This window comes from Lepidothrix coronata, unplaced genomic scaffold (assembly GCF_001604755.1).
Source record: "Lepidothrix coronata isolate B3197 unplaced genomic scaffold, Lepidothrix_coronata-1.0 Scaffold29, whole genome shotgun sequence".
Classification (NCBI taxonomy): domain Eukaryota; kingdom Metazoa; phylum Chordata; class Aves; order Passeriformes; family Pipridae; genus Lepidothrix; species Lepidothrix coronata.
Genome location: NW_016690209.1, coordinates 2,869,370 through 2,885,108, shown reverse-complemented (window position 1 = coordinate 2,885,108; position 15,739 = coordinate 2,869,370). Strand labels below are relative to the sequence as shown.

General features: G+C 42.1%; 1 protein-coding gene across 9 annotated transcripts in view; it reads right to left on the bottom strand.

The window, feature by feature from the left end:
• The window catches only part of LOC108495258 (cytochrome P450 2J6-like), a 28,084-nt gene that overhangs the window by 2,032 nt on the left and 10,313 nt on the right, over positions 1-15,739 (bottom strand). For 3 of the 9 annotated variants that reach the window (XM_017810764.1, XM_017810773.1, XM_017810767.1), the window contains 9 exons: positions 12,529-12,649; positions 10,989-11,151; positions 9,090-9,239; positions 8,484-8,644; positions 7,628-7,804; positions 6,837-6,978; positions 5,732-5,919; positions 4,766-4,907; positions 2,896-3,488 (listed from right to left, as the gene is read on the bottom strand). In XM_017810764.1, coding sequence (XP_017666253.1) covers positions 3,310-3,488; positions 4,766-4,907; positions 5,732-5,919; positions 6,837-6,978; positions 7,628-7,804; positions 8,484-8,644; positions 9,090-9,239; positions 10,989-11,151; positions 12,529-12,649 — 1,423 coding nt within the window. In that variant the 3' untranslated portion in view covers positions 2,896-3,309. Of the gene's footprint in view, positions 1-2,895; positions 3,489-4,765; positions 4,908-5,731; positions 5,920-6,836; positions 6,979-7,627; positions 7,805-8,483; positions 8,645-9,089; positions 9,240-10,988; positions 11,152-12,528; positions 13,231-15,739 lie in introns of those variants that run through there. The other 6 variants (XM_017810768.1, XM_017810770.1, XM_017810769.1 and 3 more) reach the window with 4 other exon arrangements.

Here is a 15,739-nt window from a genome sequence, read left to right as displayed (position 1 = left end):
ACCTGCCTGCTGCCCTACCCTGAGGGGTGATGATAGGAAAGCACATCTTTTTAGATACTGTCTGACAGGGATAGATATCAACAGCTAGAGAGAAATCATATGAGGAGTGGCTGAGGGAGCTGGGGGTGTTTAGCCTGGAGAAAATGAGGCTCAGGGGAGAACTTATCACTCTCTACAACTGCCTGAAAGGAAGCTGTAGCCAGGTGGGTGTCAGCTTCTTCTCCCAGACGACAAAAGATGGGACAGGAGGTCATAGCCTCAAGCTGTGCCAGAGGTGGCTCAGGTTGGACATCAGGAAGAATTTCTTTGTGGAAATGGTTGTGAGGCATTGGAATGGGTTACCCAGAGTAGCGGTGGAGTCAGCATCCCTACAGGTGTTCAAGAAACGACTGGAGGTGGCACTTATTGCCATGATCTAGTTAACAGGGTTTTATTCATTCAAAGGTTGCACTCAATGATCTCAGAGGTCTTTTCCAACCTAAATGATTCTGTGAAATGAGGCAGCAGAAGCATGAAAACAAAACCTGACTCTTGAAGAGGGAAAACCTGGAGGTCTTGGAAAAAATTCACAATGGAGATACCATTCCTTTATAAAAATCTATAAAGGGACTTCTATCTCCACTGGGGTCTTTCTTAAGATACTTCAGGTGAAAAAAGATTTAAAGCAATGTGGATCCCATTTGTCTATTCCTAAACCTTTCCTCCTATGCAGTCTCTCATTTGTCCTATACTCTGAGATGCCTGAGACTTGGGTGTCGACACAGCAGGCACCAGTTACCCAGTTGCTTCATGCAACCCACCTTCCACTCCTGACAGAGTCTACATCAACACCACACAGTGCAGCACCACACAGAGCTAGAAATGGATTAGAGAGCAGGAGAGGTACATCAGCTTGATCTGCTTGGCAAACTGAGCTAACACATCTCTTCTGCCAAGCAATGAGTAGCTGCAGCAGCAGCAGGCTTCAGATCAATGGGAGTCATGATAAAAGCACCCAGTGGCCCCTACCCAGAAGCCTGAGAAAAGAGCACTAACACTTAGGATACTGTCCTCCTTCACAAAAGTGAAACATCTTTTAAACCAATAATATTATATTAAGGAAAGTAAAGTCTGACATGGTGGATAAACAGGGCAATGACAACCAATTCTTGAAGCATAATTGCAATAACAGTTGTGAAGCCTTTTCCTCAAGGAAAGAAATGGATAAAGCAACAGTGCATGTGCTACACCTACTAGCAGTCCTCACTCTGATCCTGAATTTTAAATCTTGCTGGGTAACAAAGCCAACCTCACAGTGAGAGTGGCTTCTGGCACTTCCTGCCACTAGCCCTGCTTGGGCACTGCTCCTCCCAGCATGCACTCAAACCCAGCAGCTCTGCTGACAGGCTCCTGTCAGAAGGCTGTTTGTGTGCAGCTGCCCCGTGCTCACACAGAACTCCCATAAACTGATTCACACACAGCTTTTGGGAAACACCACTTCAATGTCTCCTACCCTGCTCCTCCTTTGCAGGTACCAAGCTTTGCTCCACAGGACTGCAAGCTGTCCCCTTAACTGTGCATTTGGGCATCTGTCACGTGAAAGGTGGGAGTTCAGATTTTTGTTTCTCAGTCCCTTAGGAAAGTGGAGACCCTGATGTCAGTCTGTCAGCATCTCATAATGAGACCCTTCACTGAGAGATTCACAAGATCAGAGAGTACCTGATCTCCCTTGTTAGGGGGAACTCAGCAGAGCCAAGGTCCCTCAGCGGGTCCTGCAACTGGTGTTATCCACTGCTGGCAACTGCAAGGACTCACTTTAACAGTTTACAGAATAACACTTTTTATTAATACAAATTGTGACAGATTAATAAGGTTTGAAGGTTGTCGGTGATAGTTGTCTACTGCAAAAATACGTTTTAAACCAATCTACTGATACATATATTAAGTAAGCACAAGTTCTGATACAAAACAATCTACTAATATGCTATGGGGTAAGCACAAACAAAAGCTCTAGTTCTAAAAGCAGCATTTAATGCATGTAGAGTATATTTCTCACCCCAGGTGTCCCTCTGATGGGGGAGAAGAGGGACTCAGCTTGTTGACTGATCTCAGCAGTTTTGGTGGAAGTCTTATCCCACTTTCTCCCTATCCCCAACTTACTTTTATTCTATTTTCTTTATGTTTGGGTGGAATTTGAGTGGCTCTAGTCATAAATACCTTTTATTTCTGATTGGTGTACCTAACTGGGGGGGGGGGGGGGTTGGTCGTGCTGCGGCACCTGAGGAGGGGGTTTGACATGGTTGTTGTCTTCATCAGCAGAACATCTTGATTCTCCCTTACCAGACAGGTACTGCATGGTCTCAGTACCACAATGCTCTCCCATTTGGCTGGGATTAGAATGGAGGGGGCCACGCAGTCTCCACGTTGTTCCACACTCTGTTCTGTTTCTCTGAGTAGATGTTTATCACTGTGCTGGGGAGCACGTTGGCTTCGGTCCATCCAGGGAGCTGCAGCTCCTTTTTACCGTAAAATTCTGAATCCCCTCCAGGTTTAACCCTATCCATCTTCCCACAGCATCCATAAAGAGACATGGCCAACTCAGTTTGTTGTACATCATGGTCATTACAAACCCCACAGCGTGAGAGGCTCCCTCTTTCATGGGATTTTCAGGCCAGCTCACTGCTCCATTACCACTTACACCCACTGTGTTTCCCCAGCAGTGGGGTTCCCCCCTGCAATTCTCCAGTAGGGAATAGGAGTTTACCTTTGCTTTCAGCACAAGTCAGGAGCCTCACACCCAAACGAAGGGCTGTGCTGTTGTACCTCTGTTGCTTCCAGTTTCAAGTAATCATCTCCCCATGACTCTCAGCTAAACAGACAAAGCAGCTGCCTCACAGCCAGTTGAGATTCCCCTCCACTACTCTCTATTCCCATGCAACCATACCTAGGGGCTCTGGCAATGCCCAGAGCCACCACCTCTGGGAACAGCATTCCCATACACCAGGATTTGAGAACATGTGGGAAGCCCCCTCAGCATCTGGCTTTAAAGTTCCTTCGCCCTCCAGGAAGATTCCTGACGAATTTTTGTAAGACTAGACAACTGTCTATGTTTATTTCATTGGTAACACAACAGGGAAAGAAAAAGAAGTACAGACATTTTCCAGAAGCAGGGAAAAGCAGAGTATTTTTCAAGGCTGGCTTCTTAGCCCTATAACACAGCAAGGACAGATTCACACTGAACTTGATGTAAAAATGAAAGCCATAAAAGTGGCACAAATATCAGCAAACCTGTGGCCACGCCTCTTTCTTAAATCTCTAACACCTCACAGCCTAGCGCGGAACTGCACAGAGCTTGTATGGATGGGGTTTCATGGTGCTCCCAAAGACAAAGTCTGTGTTGACTTCCTTGACTCCTTCTGGTGTAGTGAACTTGAATGTCTGCAACAGCCTGCAGAAGATGATGAAAAGCTCCATCTTGGCCAGCACCTCTCCCAGACAAGCACGGTGGCCTGCAGAGGGTGAAGGGAAAGAGAAGTCAGTCCCCAGCGAGGTCTGTAACCAGAACTTGCTTCCCAGCTTTTCACAGGAGCATTGCTCAGCCTCATCAAGGAACAAAGAGCTTTGCTGAATTTGATGTTTTCCTCTCAGATTGAACTGGGCAAACAATTGAGATGTCTGCAATCCATCTTTGCAGGACCTGCTTGGATTACAGAAAAAGATACCAAGGTTGCTTCTCAGAAGTTTCTTTCTTTGGCCTTTTTAGCCACCAGCGCACTTGTAACAAATGTGGGTAGAGCCCTTTCCAAATCTTCATTCACAAAGCCTAGCCATGAACCTATAGGATTCTCCAGTTCTATGAATGGACTCTCAGTCTCTTGATTCCAAATAAGAAAAACAAGAAAGTATCTTTAGGTTGCCTCACAGCTTCCACTTAGAACAGGCTGACTTGTTTTCACAAATAACAGTGAAAAATCAGAATACAGAAGATATTCTACATCTGATGAAATATTTTCCCACATAATGCTTTCAGTGAAAACAACTTGTTACAAAAAATCTCTTCCCAAATTATTAATTAACTCTGTGCAGGATATAATTCCCAGAGACAGACAGTGACAAACTTTGAAATGTAGTGGTTAGCTCATTCAACTTGGATGTGAGAAACTAATGTTCAAATTCCTCTTCTGCCCAATTTAGGCCAGAAACCTGAGCCTGACGTTTTCACATCTCTGTTGAGGGCTCTGACAACCAGGCTATTCCCTCCTGGCATGATACTCAAGAGCTTTTGTTTGTTTAAGCTTCTATAAACTCCCACACTGGTGAAAGAGCGACTCCAGAAGCTCCACAGGAAAGACATAGCCACCTGGGATGTATTTGATCCAGCTTCTGGATCTTCTATTCAGCTTTCTGCACTCAAGAATATGGAATTATTCATACAAAATAAATCAGCTCCAGCACAGCAGCCTGCCACAGAACAGCCACTGTAAGAGCATAATCCAGCATATGCAGAGGATGACCAGGGACAACAGCATAAGGACTCGAGTCCACAAATGATTGGGAATTCTAGGGCCTTACTCCTTTTACTTTCTCTGCATTTTCACAAAAATCTAAGAGCAAGTGTTTATACACTTACCAAGCAACTTTTTTTGGCGGTCAGTCATTTTTCTGGCCTGGGAAAACCATGTGCTTCTGTACTTTGGGATTATACTCCCCTTTGGCCTTCTCCACAGTCAAAATTACACAGCTTCACCTAACCCACACAAGCGGGCTCAGTTCTCAGTGCACCTACCTGCTGAGAAGGCTAAGAAGGCCTCTCGGGTCACAAAATTTCCATCCTTGTCCAAGAAATGACCAGGGTTGAACTGGTGAGGAGTCTCCCAGTAGTCAGGGTCAAAAAGAGTAGAGTCTATGTTTGCCATAATTAGAGTGCCCTGAAAGGAAGACGTTGTTGGTGCAGTTATGGCTCTCAGACATTAAGAAGAAAGGGACACAAACAGATTCCAGCTATAATTCTGCACATGGAGAGGCCGCAGAAATGAAAGATTATTTTATTAGGAAAAAGAAAATGAATCTCAAACAGTTCTGAGGGGTTTTTCTCAAAAAACAAATAAGCAAAGAAACTTCACTATTTCAGGTTCAGGGATTTCCCTGCTGTATTCTTTCTTGTGCCTTTATTTCCAATCTGTTAGGTGGCAGTTCAGAAGAAGTTAGTTGTGGGAAAACATCTTCATTATATTTCAAATATGATGCCAGAGAGGTGATAATAAGAAAAAGAAGTCCTAGGTGAATGCAGTAAATGCTTAGTGTTGTCTCAGACATCATCAATGAAGAAAACATCCCATCTCTCAGTTGTCCACATGGCAGACAATATCCTGGCATTAATAGTCTGCAGCACCTTCCCTATGGACACCACTGTCCATTTTGGGCAGGTCTTCTCTGTGGTCTTGTGGAAGTGTAAGAGCTCAAATGCTTATAAAGTATTTAAAATCACACCCTCTTGGAAAGTACACCATCAGCACTCTCACAGAACACTAGTTTAGTTAGGGTGAAACTGGGCTTTTGGCAAGCACTGTCAGTCATTTATGAGAAAAGTCACAGGCCAGAGGGCATGGCAGGGGAGAAGTGCTGTCTGCCAGTGCCATCACCAACACCCATCCATCCTGAACTGGAGGGAAAAGGGCTTAGTGGTAAACACAACTGCAAGGACCTTAACTCACGGCCAAAGATCACATTGGAACACAAAGGATATCTGTACCTTTGGAAGCCGATACCCCAAAACAGTTGTATCCTTCACTGTTTCTCTAGGAATCGTGATTAAAACAATGCTACTGAAGCGTAAGATCTCATGAACCACAGCATTTGTATACGGCAGCTTCTTCCGATCCTCATAGCAGATGAGATGGGAGGGACTCAGAACAGCATCCAACTCCTTCTGAACTTTTTCTGAAAAAAAAAAAGAAATCCATTATAGATATAAGAACACTGTTTAGCATGAAACAGCGCTTTCATTTCCTTTTTGGATTATAGTACTGATAGAAAAACTACAATATATAAATAATTTATACTTACGGTATGTTAAACTCTAAATACATTTTTATATCTATACAGTTATGATTTTACTACACTCTATTTCCTAGTTGATAGGTTCTGTGTTCAGACCCAACAGATTTATTGAGCTTTATATTTAAAGGAAGAGGAGCAAACTTTAACTGAAACAAAAACTTCTTATGAAGAGATCAATTCAGTTAAGCTATTATTTTTACTCTAGGTAAATACAGACTCACAGCACACTAATGAGGGTGTTGCAAGGAAGCCATCACAACAAACTGATGTAATGCTGAGAACTGAAACAGGAAAATATTACTACACCATCACCAACTGTTAATCTCTTTGGGCTGTTATCTCAGCTTCAGTAACTAACACAGTTTATACAGTCTTAGAGGGTTTAAGGTCAGATTTCATACTTAAAACCTAAACTAGTAAGCTCAGAGGGTTTTTTATTTTATCAGCATTTGAAAGGTATATGTGTGCACAGGGTTCTGTTTTTCCAGCATTCTAGCATCAAAAGAATGAAAAAAATATGCTTACAGTACTGAAACAGTCTGACAAAAATCAGCAAGACAAAATTCACTGTCAGAAGCTGAACATCCCTGAAATTATTTTAAAATATCTCTCTGAAATTTTTTTGCAACACTGGCTTATTAAAAACAAACCGCAAGAATATAATCTTAAAAAAAAAAAAAAAAGGAAAACTTGATTTTAAGAAAAACTTGGTCTTAGCCAAAAAAAAAAGGAAAAAAAAAAGTAGAACAGTTAATTCTTCAACTTGAATCATACCCATGTTTGTGTCTACAACTCACCTTGGATGTCAGGATAAGCCAACATATAGAGCAGAGCCCAACGCAGGGTGGTGGCCGTGGTCTCTGTGCCACCAAAGAAAAGGTCAAAAACAGACTGCACCATGTTGTCTTCATCAAATGTAGAATTCGGGATATTTTTAGTCTACAGGTGTCAAGGAGAAATGTAAAATGGGGTACATCTGTGTAACAGCACTGAGACAGACAGCAATCACTGTATTTAAAGGAAAAATATTTCTGGAGGGCAGAGAAAAATACAGGTACCTGAGCAGAACACAGGTTCTGCAAAGACTTTCCTCAAATAAATACCTTGATACTGTTATGCTACCTTCTGTTTACTTCCACAGCAGAAAACACATTTCAAAGTATAATACATATGTTACCCTTTCAAAATATTTATGCTATGTTTTTGCCATCATTTTAAAATTGTTCTTATAATCATACAGTACTACTAAGCACAAAAATAATAAAAGCAAATATTAATAAGGCACAAAGAATCAGAATTAGGCAGCCATCTAAATACCCCAGCCTTTTCAAGGTCCTCCCTACCGCCCACTGCCCAGCCCTCACTAAGGATTCCACAGGATGACAACAAGCCAATGTAAATAATTTGTACTACTAGAACAAGTTATCGAACAAACTATTCAAAGGTCATATTTTGACTTTGACAGCAGGGTTTTTAAACTGTAGTTGTAGAGCTCTGTACTAGTGCTGGTGTGTACAGACAACTGTAGGGAAGGGACAGAGAACCCTTTATGACTGGATCTGTGTTACATACAGCATGAATTACTCACTTTCTCTATCTGATCCAGGTAAAAGTCAATGAAATCTTCTGGTTCACCTATTCTGCCTTTTTCCCTGTGGCTTTTGATTTCCTGCCTTACAAAGGAACAAACAAAATCCCGTGAAAATACTGCTTTCTGTAGAGATCCTGAGAGACGCTCTGCAGCCCAGGTGAAAATTTCACTGATCTGTGGAGCAAGCATTCAACACAAAGGCAGTAAGTGAAAACCATATGAGAAGACTGGTGATAGAGATACAGTGTGGACATTTTTGGTGCTAAATTGCTGAATTAATTTCTCTTGGAAAAATGCCGTGTCACCAAAGAGAAATGTTGGGTACGTGTGGAATACATGAACACACATTAAAACCCCAAATTAAAAACAACACGGTTTCCATCCTGGAATCTTTCCTATTCTTACTGCATAACTCCACTGTTAATTCACCAACAAAATAATCTGCTTTTGCAGATAGATGTAACATGTATTATTATTAATAAATCTCATATTAATAAACATTTATCTCTATTACCTTAGCACACAGGAAAAAAAATTCATTCTCTTTCATTCTCACACAAAGAGTATCACCTTTTCACCTTATCAACCTTGGTGTTTCTCCTACAGAAAAGTTCAGTATCCCAAGCATATTGCCTTTGCTGGGACATTCTAATAAAGATTATTAATGTAATATTCATAACTGAATTATGTCAAACCTAAAGCACTGCAGGTCCAGTTCATATTCACAGTCAACATTTTTATCAGTATTAAATAATGCAATAACTATCATAATAGATCATTGTATAATTATATTGCAATGAATAGTGTGCTCAATAAACAAATAAGGTGCATATTAAATAAGTAATTTTCTCACAAAATAAATGCGGCTGTTCCCAAAAGCCACTATAGCATTGTATGCCTCAATCAGCTGACGGAAGGTTTCGTCTTCTAGGGAGAAGCGATGTCCAAAAACCACAGCACAGATCACATTAGAGACAGCATGGACAATGGGGAAGGAAGGGTCAACAGCTTTTCCTGCAGACAGAGAAAAGCATTCATCTCCAAAGCACTTCCTTTACCTCCTTTGCTATTTGGGAAGCAAGATCACAGTGACATTTTATAATAGATGCCCTCTATGGTATTTAGACTGTTATTCACAAACTGTGTTACTCACAAACACAAAATTCACTGGCAAATGTAATAAACCTCATTCCAAAATGAGGACAGCAAGGCATCAAATCTTTAACTCCCAGACTTAGAGGTTTTTTGTTCGTTTTCTTTTTTTTTTTCTTTTTTTTAGTAATCTCAATCTTGGTGTTGATCCCAAAATACATGTTGCTGAGGTCTGACTGTACAGTTTCGATTGCACTTTAAATCTAAGATGTGCCCAAACCCACTTCATTCTGGAGCAAAAACAGTATTCGCCCTCAGAGTCCTGCAGACTCTGTGTCAGCTCCCAAGCACTGTGCCAAAGCCGTACCGTCTTTGTCTCTGAAGAACTCGACCAGGTAATGGGCCTCAGTTTGTATCCCACGCTCCATTCCTTTATTCCCCATTCCCAGTTTTCGGAGAGCTCCGATTCCAAAATGTCTCTGTTGTTTCCAGATGAGACCGTTGGAGACCAAGATACCTTCATCCAACAAGAATCAATTTTATGTCATGTTAACATTCATACAATTGTAAATGATAAACACCATAAGAATCACCTTCTCATCATGCTGCTGCTCAAAGAGGAGTGTTCTTTTAATTGTATGTTATAAGAGGCAGAGTAAACACCCTGGTTAAGATATTCCCAGCCCTGCAAAAAAACCTACTCAGGTCTCTGGCCTCACCCACATGCTTTCCAAACCTAGTCCTATTCTTTCTGAAGCATCCAAGAACAGCGGTCATCACTCAAACCTCCACCCAGCAGCCTGCTGAAAGCTGCAATAATGTGGATTGGTTGTTGCCTTTTATTTGCCCAGGCTTTGAAAAAAAATTAATCTTTCCCCTTATCCATATAGAAAGGCTTGTAGCCCAGTTGATGCAATCTCTTACAAGACCTAATTTATTATCTTGTACAATCTTCTAATACAATTAATACTTACTTGTAAGCTGTGCTTGCCAACATCCCTGTGAGGACATTGCGTCCTTACAGATGCTGCCAAATGTTAACTCTGCAGGAATGGCAAACACAGCTTTCCTCAACCAAAAGTAAGTTCATGTTTCCTCCACCTGGAAACCTGGTGGTGTCTCTGATTAAGCTACTCACAACCAACAGAAAGATTTTTGTGGAGGTTATTGGGGAGGTCCGGGCATTTCCTGTGCTTGAGCTTCTCAACCTTATGCAAAACTTCTGGATATCATCACATCTCCATGTTGCTTATGCTTCAAAAATAAAGTGGATAATTGGTTCTGAGCACTCACTGTCTATGCTACGAAGTCTCTGGCTTTTAGGGATCCTGCTTTTACACCAGATACTGAGCTATTGCCCTGGTCCAGGTCCCTCCTGGAAAGACAATGAAGCCAGGGCAAGAACCACTCAGCAAAAACCAGAGAAGGAAGAACAGGCTTTAGCCAGTCTGCAAACAGCTTCCTGCGACCAGAGTTCAGTTGCTTTTCTCCACAGCACCCAGATAAATAGTGTCAATACAGATCCTTCCAAATGGACTGAAATGGCTCCAGACTTAATAATCTCTATTCCTTAAAGAGGTTTTTTTCTACTTATATTAGCTAGTACTATAACTTAAAGGTTTCCAGATTGTATTTAACATGCAAGAAATCATGACTGAGGATAAAAGCATCTGCTCTATCTACTCTGGATAAGAGCCTGACGGAAGTAAGTTCAATTATTTCTGTTTTAAACACAGCACTGTCTTTATTCTCCATCCACCACAATTCAGCAGTGTCTCTGATAGCACAATAAGAAGCTCTGAACAAGGATATGTTGCACCTACACTCTGGCTAATACATTTAAAGCCCCAGTCATCTTCCTGTGACTTTGTACTTCAGAACAAGGCTAGATCTTATTCACAGCACTGTACATGCTTTCCTACAGCAACTTTTGCTCTAAACAAACAGCTGGGAGCATAAAGAATTACTTGAGACTCAGCTTGCAGAGGAGGCTGCAAGCTCCAAATTATTTCAAATTGGGACATACAGACAACATTAAGAATTGACAAACAAGACCTAGCTACATATAAATATTGCTGCTCTGGTGAGATTCTGAAACATATATGTGACAGTGGGACTTTGGAGACCACTTAGGGTGATGCTACAGAATTATATGATTCACCTTGAGCAGACAGAATAAGTCAACTGGGAACTTCCAGTGAGGAAAACATGAGAGGAAGCAAAAAAAGTCAAGGATGAAGTCCTGCCACGGACATGAACATCTTACCCTTTCCATTTGCCAACTTGTTGAAGACAAAGGTCTGTAGTCGCCCAGAAACATCCTCTGAGTTGGTGGTGAGACCGTCCTTCACAGCTTGGAATCCATAGAGCACCACCACAGGTCTGTGACCCAACCACAAGGTGCAGATGTTGCCATAGGTTTTTGCCATCTGCAGGTTAGATCAATGTCAAAAAATACCCATGGCAGAAACATCAACCAACATGCACACATGATGGGCTGCTCTCTTCCAGTATGACATTACTCAGGGGTTCAGGAGATGAAAAGGGACAGTGGTTGTGTTTTGCAGTGGGGGTGCCTACCAAAAATGTTCTGGGGTCTCTCTGGGAACACACAATTTACAGAAATGGAAGCAGTGAAAGAATAAACCCTCTTCCCCTTCTTAACACTTACCTTGGACTGCCCTTGCAATAGTAACCATTAGGTAAATGCCCCTGAGTGTCTACAGATCTATATGAGCTTTCATGTGAAATTTCACCTGTCCTTTCTTCATTACAATTTTCAACTCAGGCAACAACCAGAACTTCTTGAAATTATGTATTCCAGGTGTAACTCTCCTTCTAGTACTGCAGATTTCAAATTTCAGTGGCGGGAACTCTTTCCCTCTTATACACAAATACTGTCAACTGAGGCATCTGAGCATAGATCCCACCTCTGGGTAGTGATGGGGACTGCTCTCAGGCAGTGCTGTGGGTATTCTGAAAGGACCAAGTCCCTGACTCTAGACAAAGAAACAGTACAGCTCCTTCCTCTCACAGTGATGAACATGTACCCATCAGAAAAATTAAACCTCAAGCTCTTTTAAGTTCTCTTTTCCTGAAGCCAGCCCTCTCCAGCTGCAGCCAGGCACCCCCAGACCTGCAGGTTGCCCTTAGCACATAAGGAAAGGTCACAACTTGAAAAATATATCAACACACTGGATTCTTTTGTGATGTTTTGGCTCAGTGGAGAATGTAGAAAACTGAAAGAATCTGTATTAACATGCTTAGATGGACCTAAGTCTTCCCATTAGGTCTTTCCTTTCACCATCATTTACACCCTTAGCTTATCTGCAAGGAGCACATCCCAGACTGGACTCCAGAGAAACAACAGAGCAAAGGATTTGGCTGCACACAGAATACAATCTTATTTCCATCCCATGACAGCAGAAGACATCCTGGTGTCCTTTTCACATCTTCTGAATTCAAGACACCTTGTTTTAAAAGATTTTTAATACATGCCTGTGGTGCAAAATCTGAGAACCACTTTTTTCTTTCAAGGTTAAACACTCCCTTAAAAACAGAAGTCTTTTTTGAAGCAAATCTACTCTCTTCAGTTCTGTTTAAGTTGCACACATACCAGCTTTCATATGAATCACACTGTCTGCAGATTTTACTTAACAGGTTTAGACACCTAATTCAACTTCCACAAGTTACCTTCTCTCAGGATTAAGTTCTCCCTGCTACCACATCAGCCTATCAACAGCCACCACCGGTTTTTTACAGGTTTTACCTCAATAGCTCTTTAGTTCACATCTGCAAATACATACCTTTCTCAGGCTCCCATGATCAGTTCTAAACTTTACCCACCACATGCTTCCAACGATGGGAAATGGGGTCGGTCCAGGAGGAAAACCACGACTCTTCCATTGCAATTTCAAGAACTGTGCACTAAGAAGAAACAAACCCAGGGATATGAGAATTACACTTATCATTATTTCACACCTCCAAACTCTTATCACCAAGAAAGCTGCTATGAATCTCTCTGTTGAAATGACTCTGGATTGTTCTTCTTAACTCTTCCCTAGCAAAATGAAGCTTTCTGAATTTTTCACCTCCCTTCTTTCCTACCACTCTTCCTGATCTGAGACAATGAGGAGTCTTCCCATTCTTGAATGTATTTAATACATCACTATGCTGCAATATGCTAATAGCTACCGTGACTTTAAGATCAAGCAGAGGCTAGAAGGCAGAAACCTCAGCCAGAAACATCCCTTTGAGCAATCAATCAGTTTGACAGAAGATGTCACTCAAAACACTGATTATGTGCACATCAAGAGCTCAGGTACAAAGCTGCAGCTGTCAGCCAGCTACAGACAAGAACAGGAGCACTCACCAGGTAGCATTTATGGGGCAGAGGCAAAAGTAAGCAGTCAGTAACCCTGTACAAGAGTGGGTGCAAATGCAGACTTAGGAACCAAGAGTAATGAGGTATTGTAACCTGAGTTTTCACAGTAAACAACACAGATGAACTGCAAAGAGAACAGTGAAGGATCAAACATAATTAGTACTATTGACAAAAAGTGTAACAGACCTCATATCCCAGTTCATCATTGTTAAGTCCCAGAAGCTGCCCTTTAACACAGCTTGCAGCAGCACAGCTGCCTCACAGCACAGCACATTCCACCTCAGCTATGTATGTTTGGAGCAACATTTCCCCACAGTGGTTGCTGAGGGCCTGGCAAGTTTCTGATGTTCTAGGAGAGGGGAGGTTGCAGTGTGCAAACTCAGGGGGTCTGTAAGAATCCCAGGAGAACAAGTGCACTTGCTTTTTCTCATTTTACTTGTGGAAAAGTCCTGGTGTGATAGCACTGTCAGAGATACAGGTCTGCAGAACAGCACAGGGATGGGTTCTGCAACCTGATGGGCTGCACTTTACCTTGTGCCAGTGACTTCACTGACAGCAGGAGTCCACCGAGGCAATCCCACTGCACTCCTCTGGGAACACAACAGTCTTTGCTTTTGTTCTGCCCAAATTCTGCCAGAAGCAGTACACTGTCTCCTCACACAGAGTACAGGAGGGGAGGGAGCACAGGTCAATGCTCTTTGAGGATCACCATACCCCTGGATGAAAGAGCCCTGTTGCTTGTTTGGAAGCACAGACTGATAGCTCTGTTGGCTCTTTTTCATACCAGGTCTAAAGATGGATGCCTCCCTCAGCAGCCAAGGCTTTCAAAGTCCTTGTTGGGACTGAGTTCTTGTCCACTATGAGGTTTTATACATTAGCTTTTGCCTTCTCTCAGTAGTAGGAGTTCTGCTCAGCCACAATTAATGCCAGAGCCTGTAAATCTTTGCTTTATTTTGAATTCATAGTACCTGAAGCAGCACATACAAAGACTTCCTCAACACACACACACACACACACACACACACACACACACACACAAAAAGAGCCCTACAAACAGGAGCAGTTCTTAGCAGATTTCTAGAGCGCAGCAAGTGGAACTTGCTGTTTGGGAACTTGGAACTTGGTACCAAGCTGCCTCATGAAGAACAGCAGACCTTATAGGAATGGGGCTGCACAATGCTCCCCAAAGGATATGATGTGCTGGCTTCTCTAACTTGATTGGGCAGAGTAAAGCTAAATATCTGCAAAAGGCTGTACAAGATAAAGATCTCCTTGTGTGCTCACTCCTTGCCCAAAAATATACATAGCCCTGCAGAAAGGACATGAAAGGGCCATTACTGCTCTTAATTGCTGCCTCCACCACACTCCCTGCTGTCTTGCCCTGCACTTTCTTCAAGGCTGTTGCTCCTCCTCAGAGTAGAGCTATCCCTGAGGGCTGTCATTCTCTCTCAAGATTTGCTGTCTAAAAAACTCAACCCATCTTTGCAACTCCACTTGCACAATCCATTGGTGTTACTTACTAGCTGGCAGAAAGGACATAAGGCACATTTTGAAAGATGTTTTCACATTTTATTCATTCATTCCAAGTTCAACAGTAGCATTCAAGGTACCTTATCTCTATCCATGTTTAGAAGGGCAAAAATATTTCTCTGGAGAAAAAAAATTCTTTCCTAACACGGGAATTAATCTGGGTTGGACTCCAGAAGTTTCTTCCAGTGCTCAGGAATCAGTCAGGACAGTATATATTTGCAATAGCCACACTGTCCTGCAAGGAAGGAGGAGTTGGTTCTAGGCTGTCTCTAAACCTCTCTCCCTGGGAAAGTCATCCAAACAAGTCTTACTTTGAATTTTCTGTTACATCCACAACTTCTGACATTCCAAGTGCAAGAAGTAGCCAACAGGCTACTAGATCTCGCTCTGAAAAACTGTCAAAAAGAATGCTGAAGCTGCAAATACTCAAACACTAGGAAATGCCATAATTAGGACTGTCTGCACAATATCCATTACTTCTTCCTGACACTCCAGTGAGAGAAGGGTAACTAACTTGTACTATGGTTTAGCCTACACAATTCTTGTCTCTCTTCAGTTCCTCTGCAGCTTACTGCAGAGTACTGCCAAGATTATACAGCACTTCACAAAACAGTGAGACTGAAAGGGCACCAGACCTTTGTAGCTGCCACACCATCAGGATGTACAGCGGCACAGCACCTGTGTAAGGTCTGCATTGCTTTCGTCTAAGTAGCGCTGCACTACAAAACCAAACCAAACCAACAGCTCAAATGAAACAGAGGGCAACAACAAAAACAGTGGAAAAACAAAAGTAGGAATGTTTACAACAGTCACTTTCCTTCCTAATAGCTAGGGCTCTTGCTTTTATTGGTCCTGCTGTCGCTCCATGTCAGTGATGCACTGTCTCAGCCTGCTACACCCTCAGAAATATACTTGGAAATGAATAAATTAATTGTCATCCTTTGTTGATAAATCTCTCTAAGATTACATATACCAACCAGTTTTTCTTTGGGATGTCTGGGATGATTAGGTATTACTAGCAGGAAGAGAAAGTGGTGGTTTTTACAATTCATTGTAATGCAGAGTGATAGTATTTAAATTAACTCAGTTAACGTGCACAAATG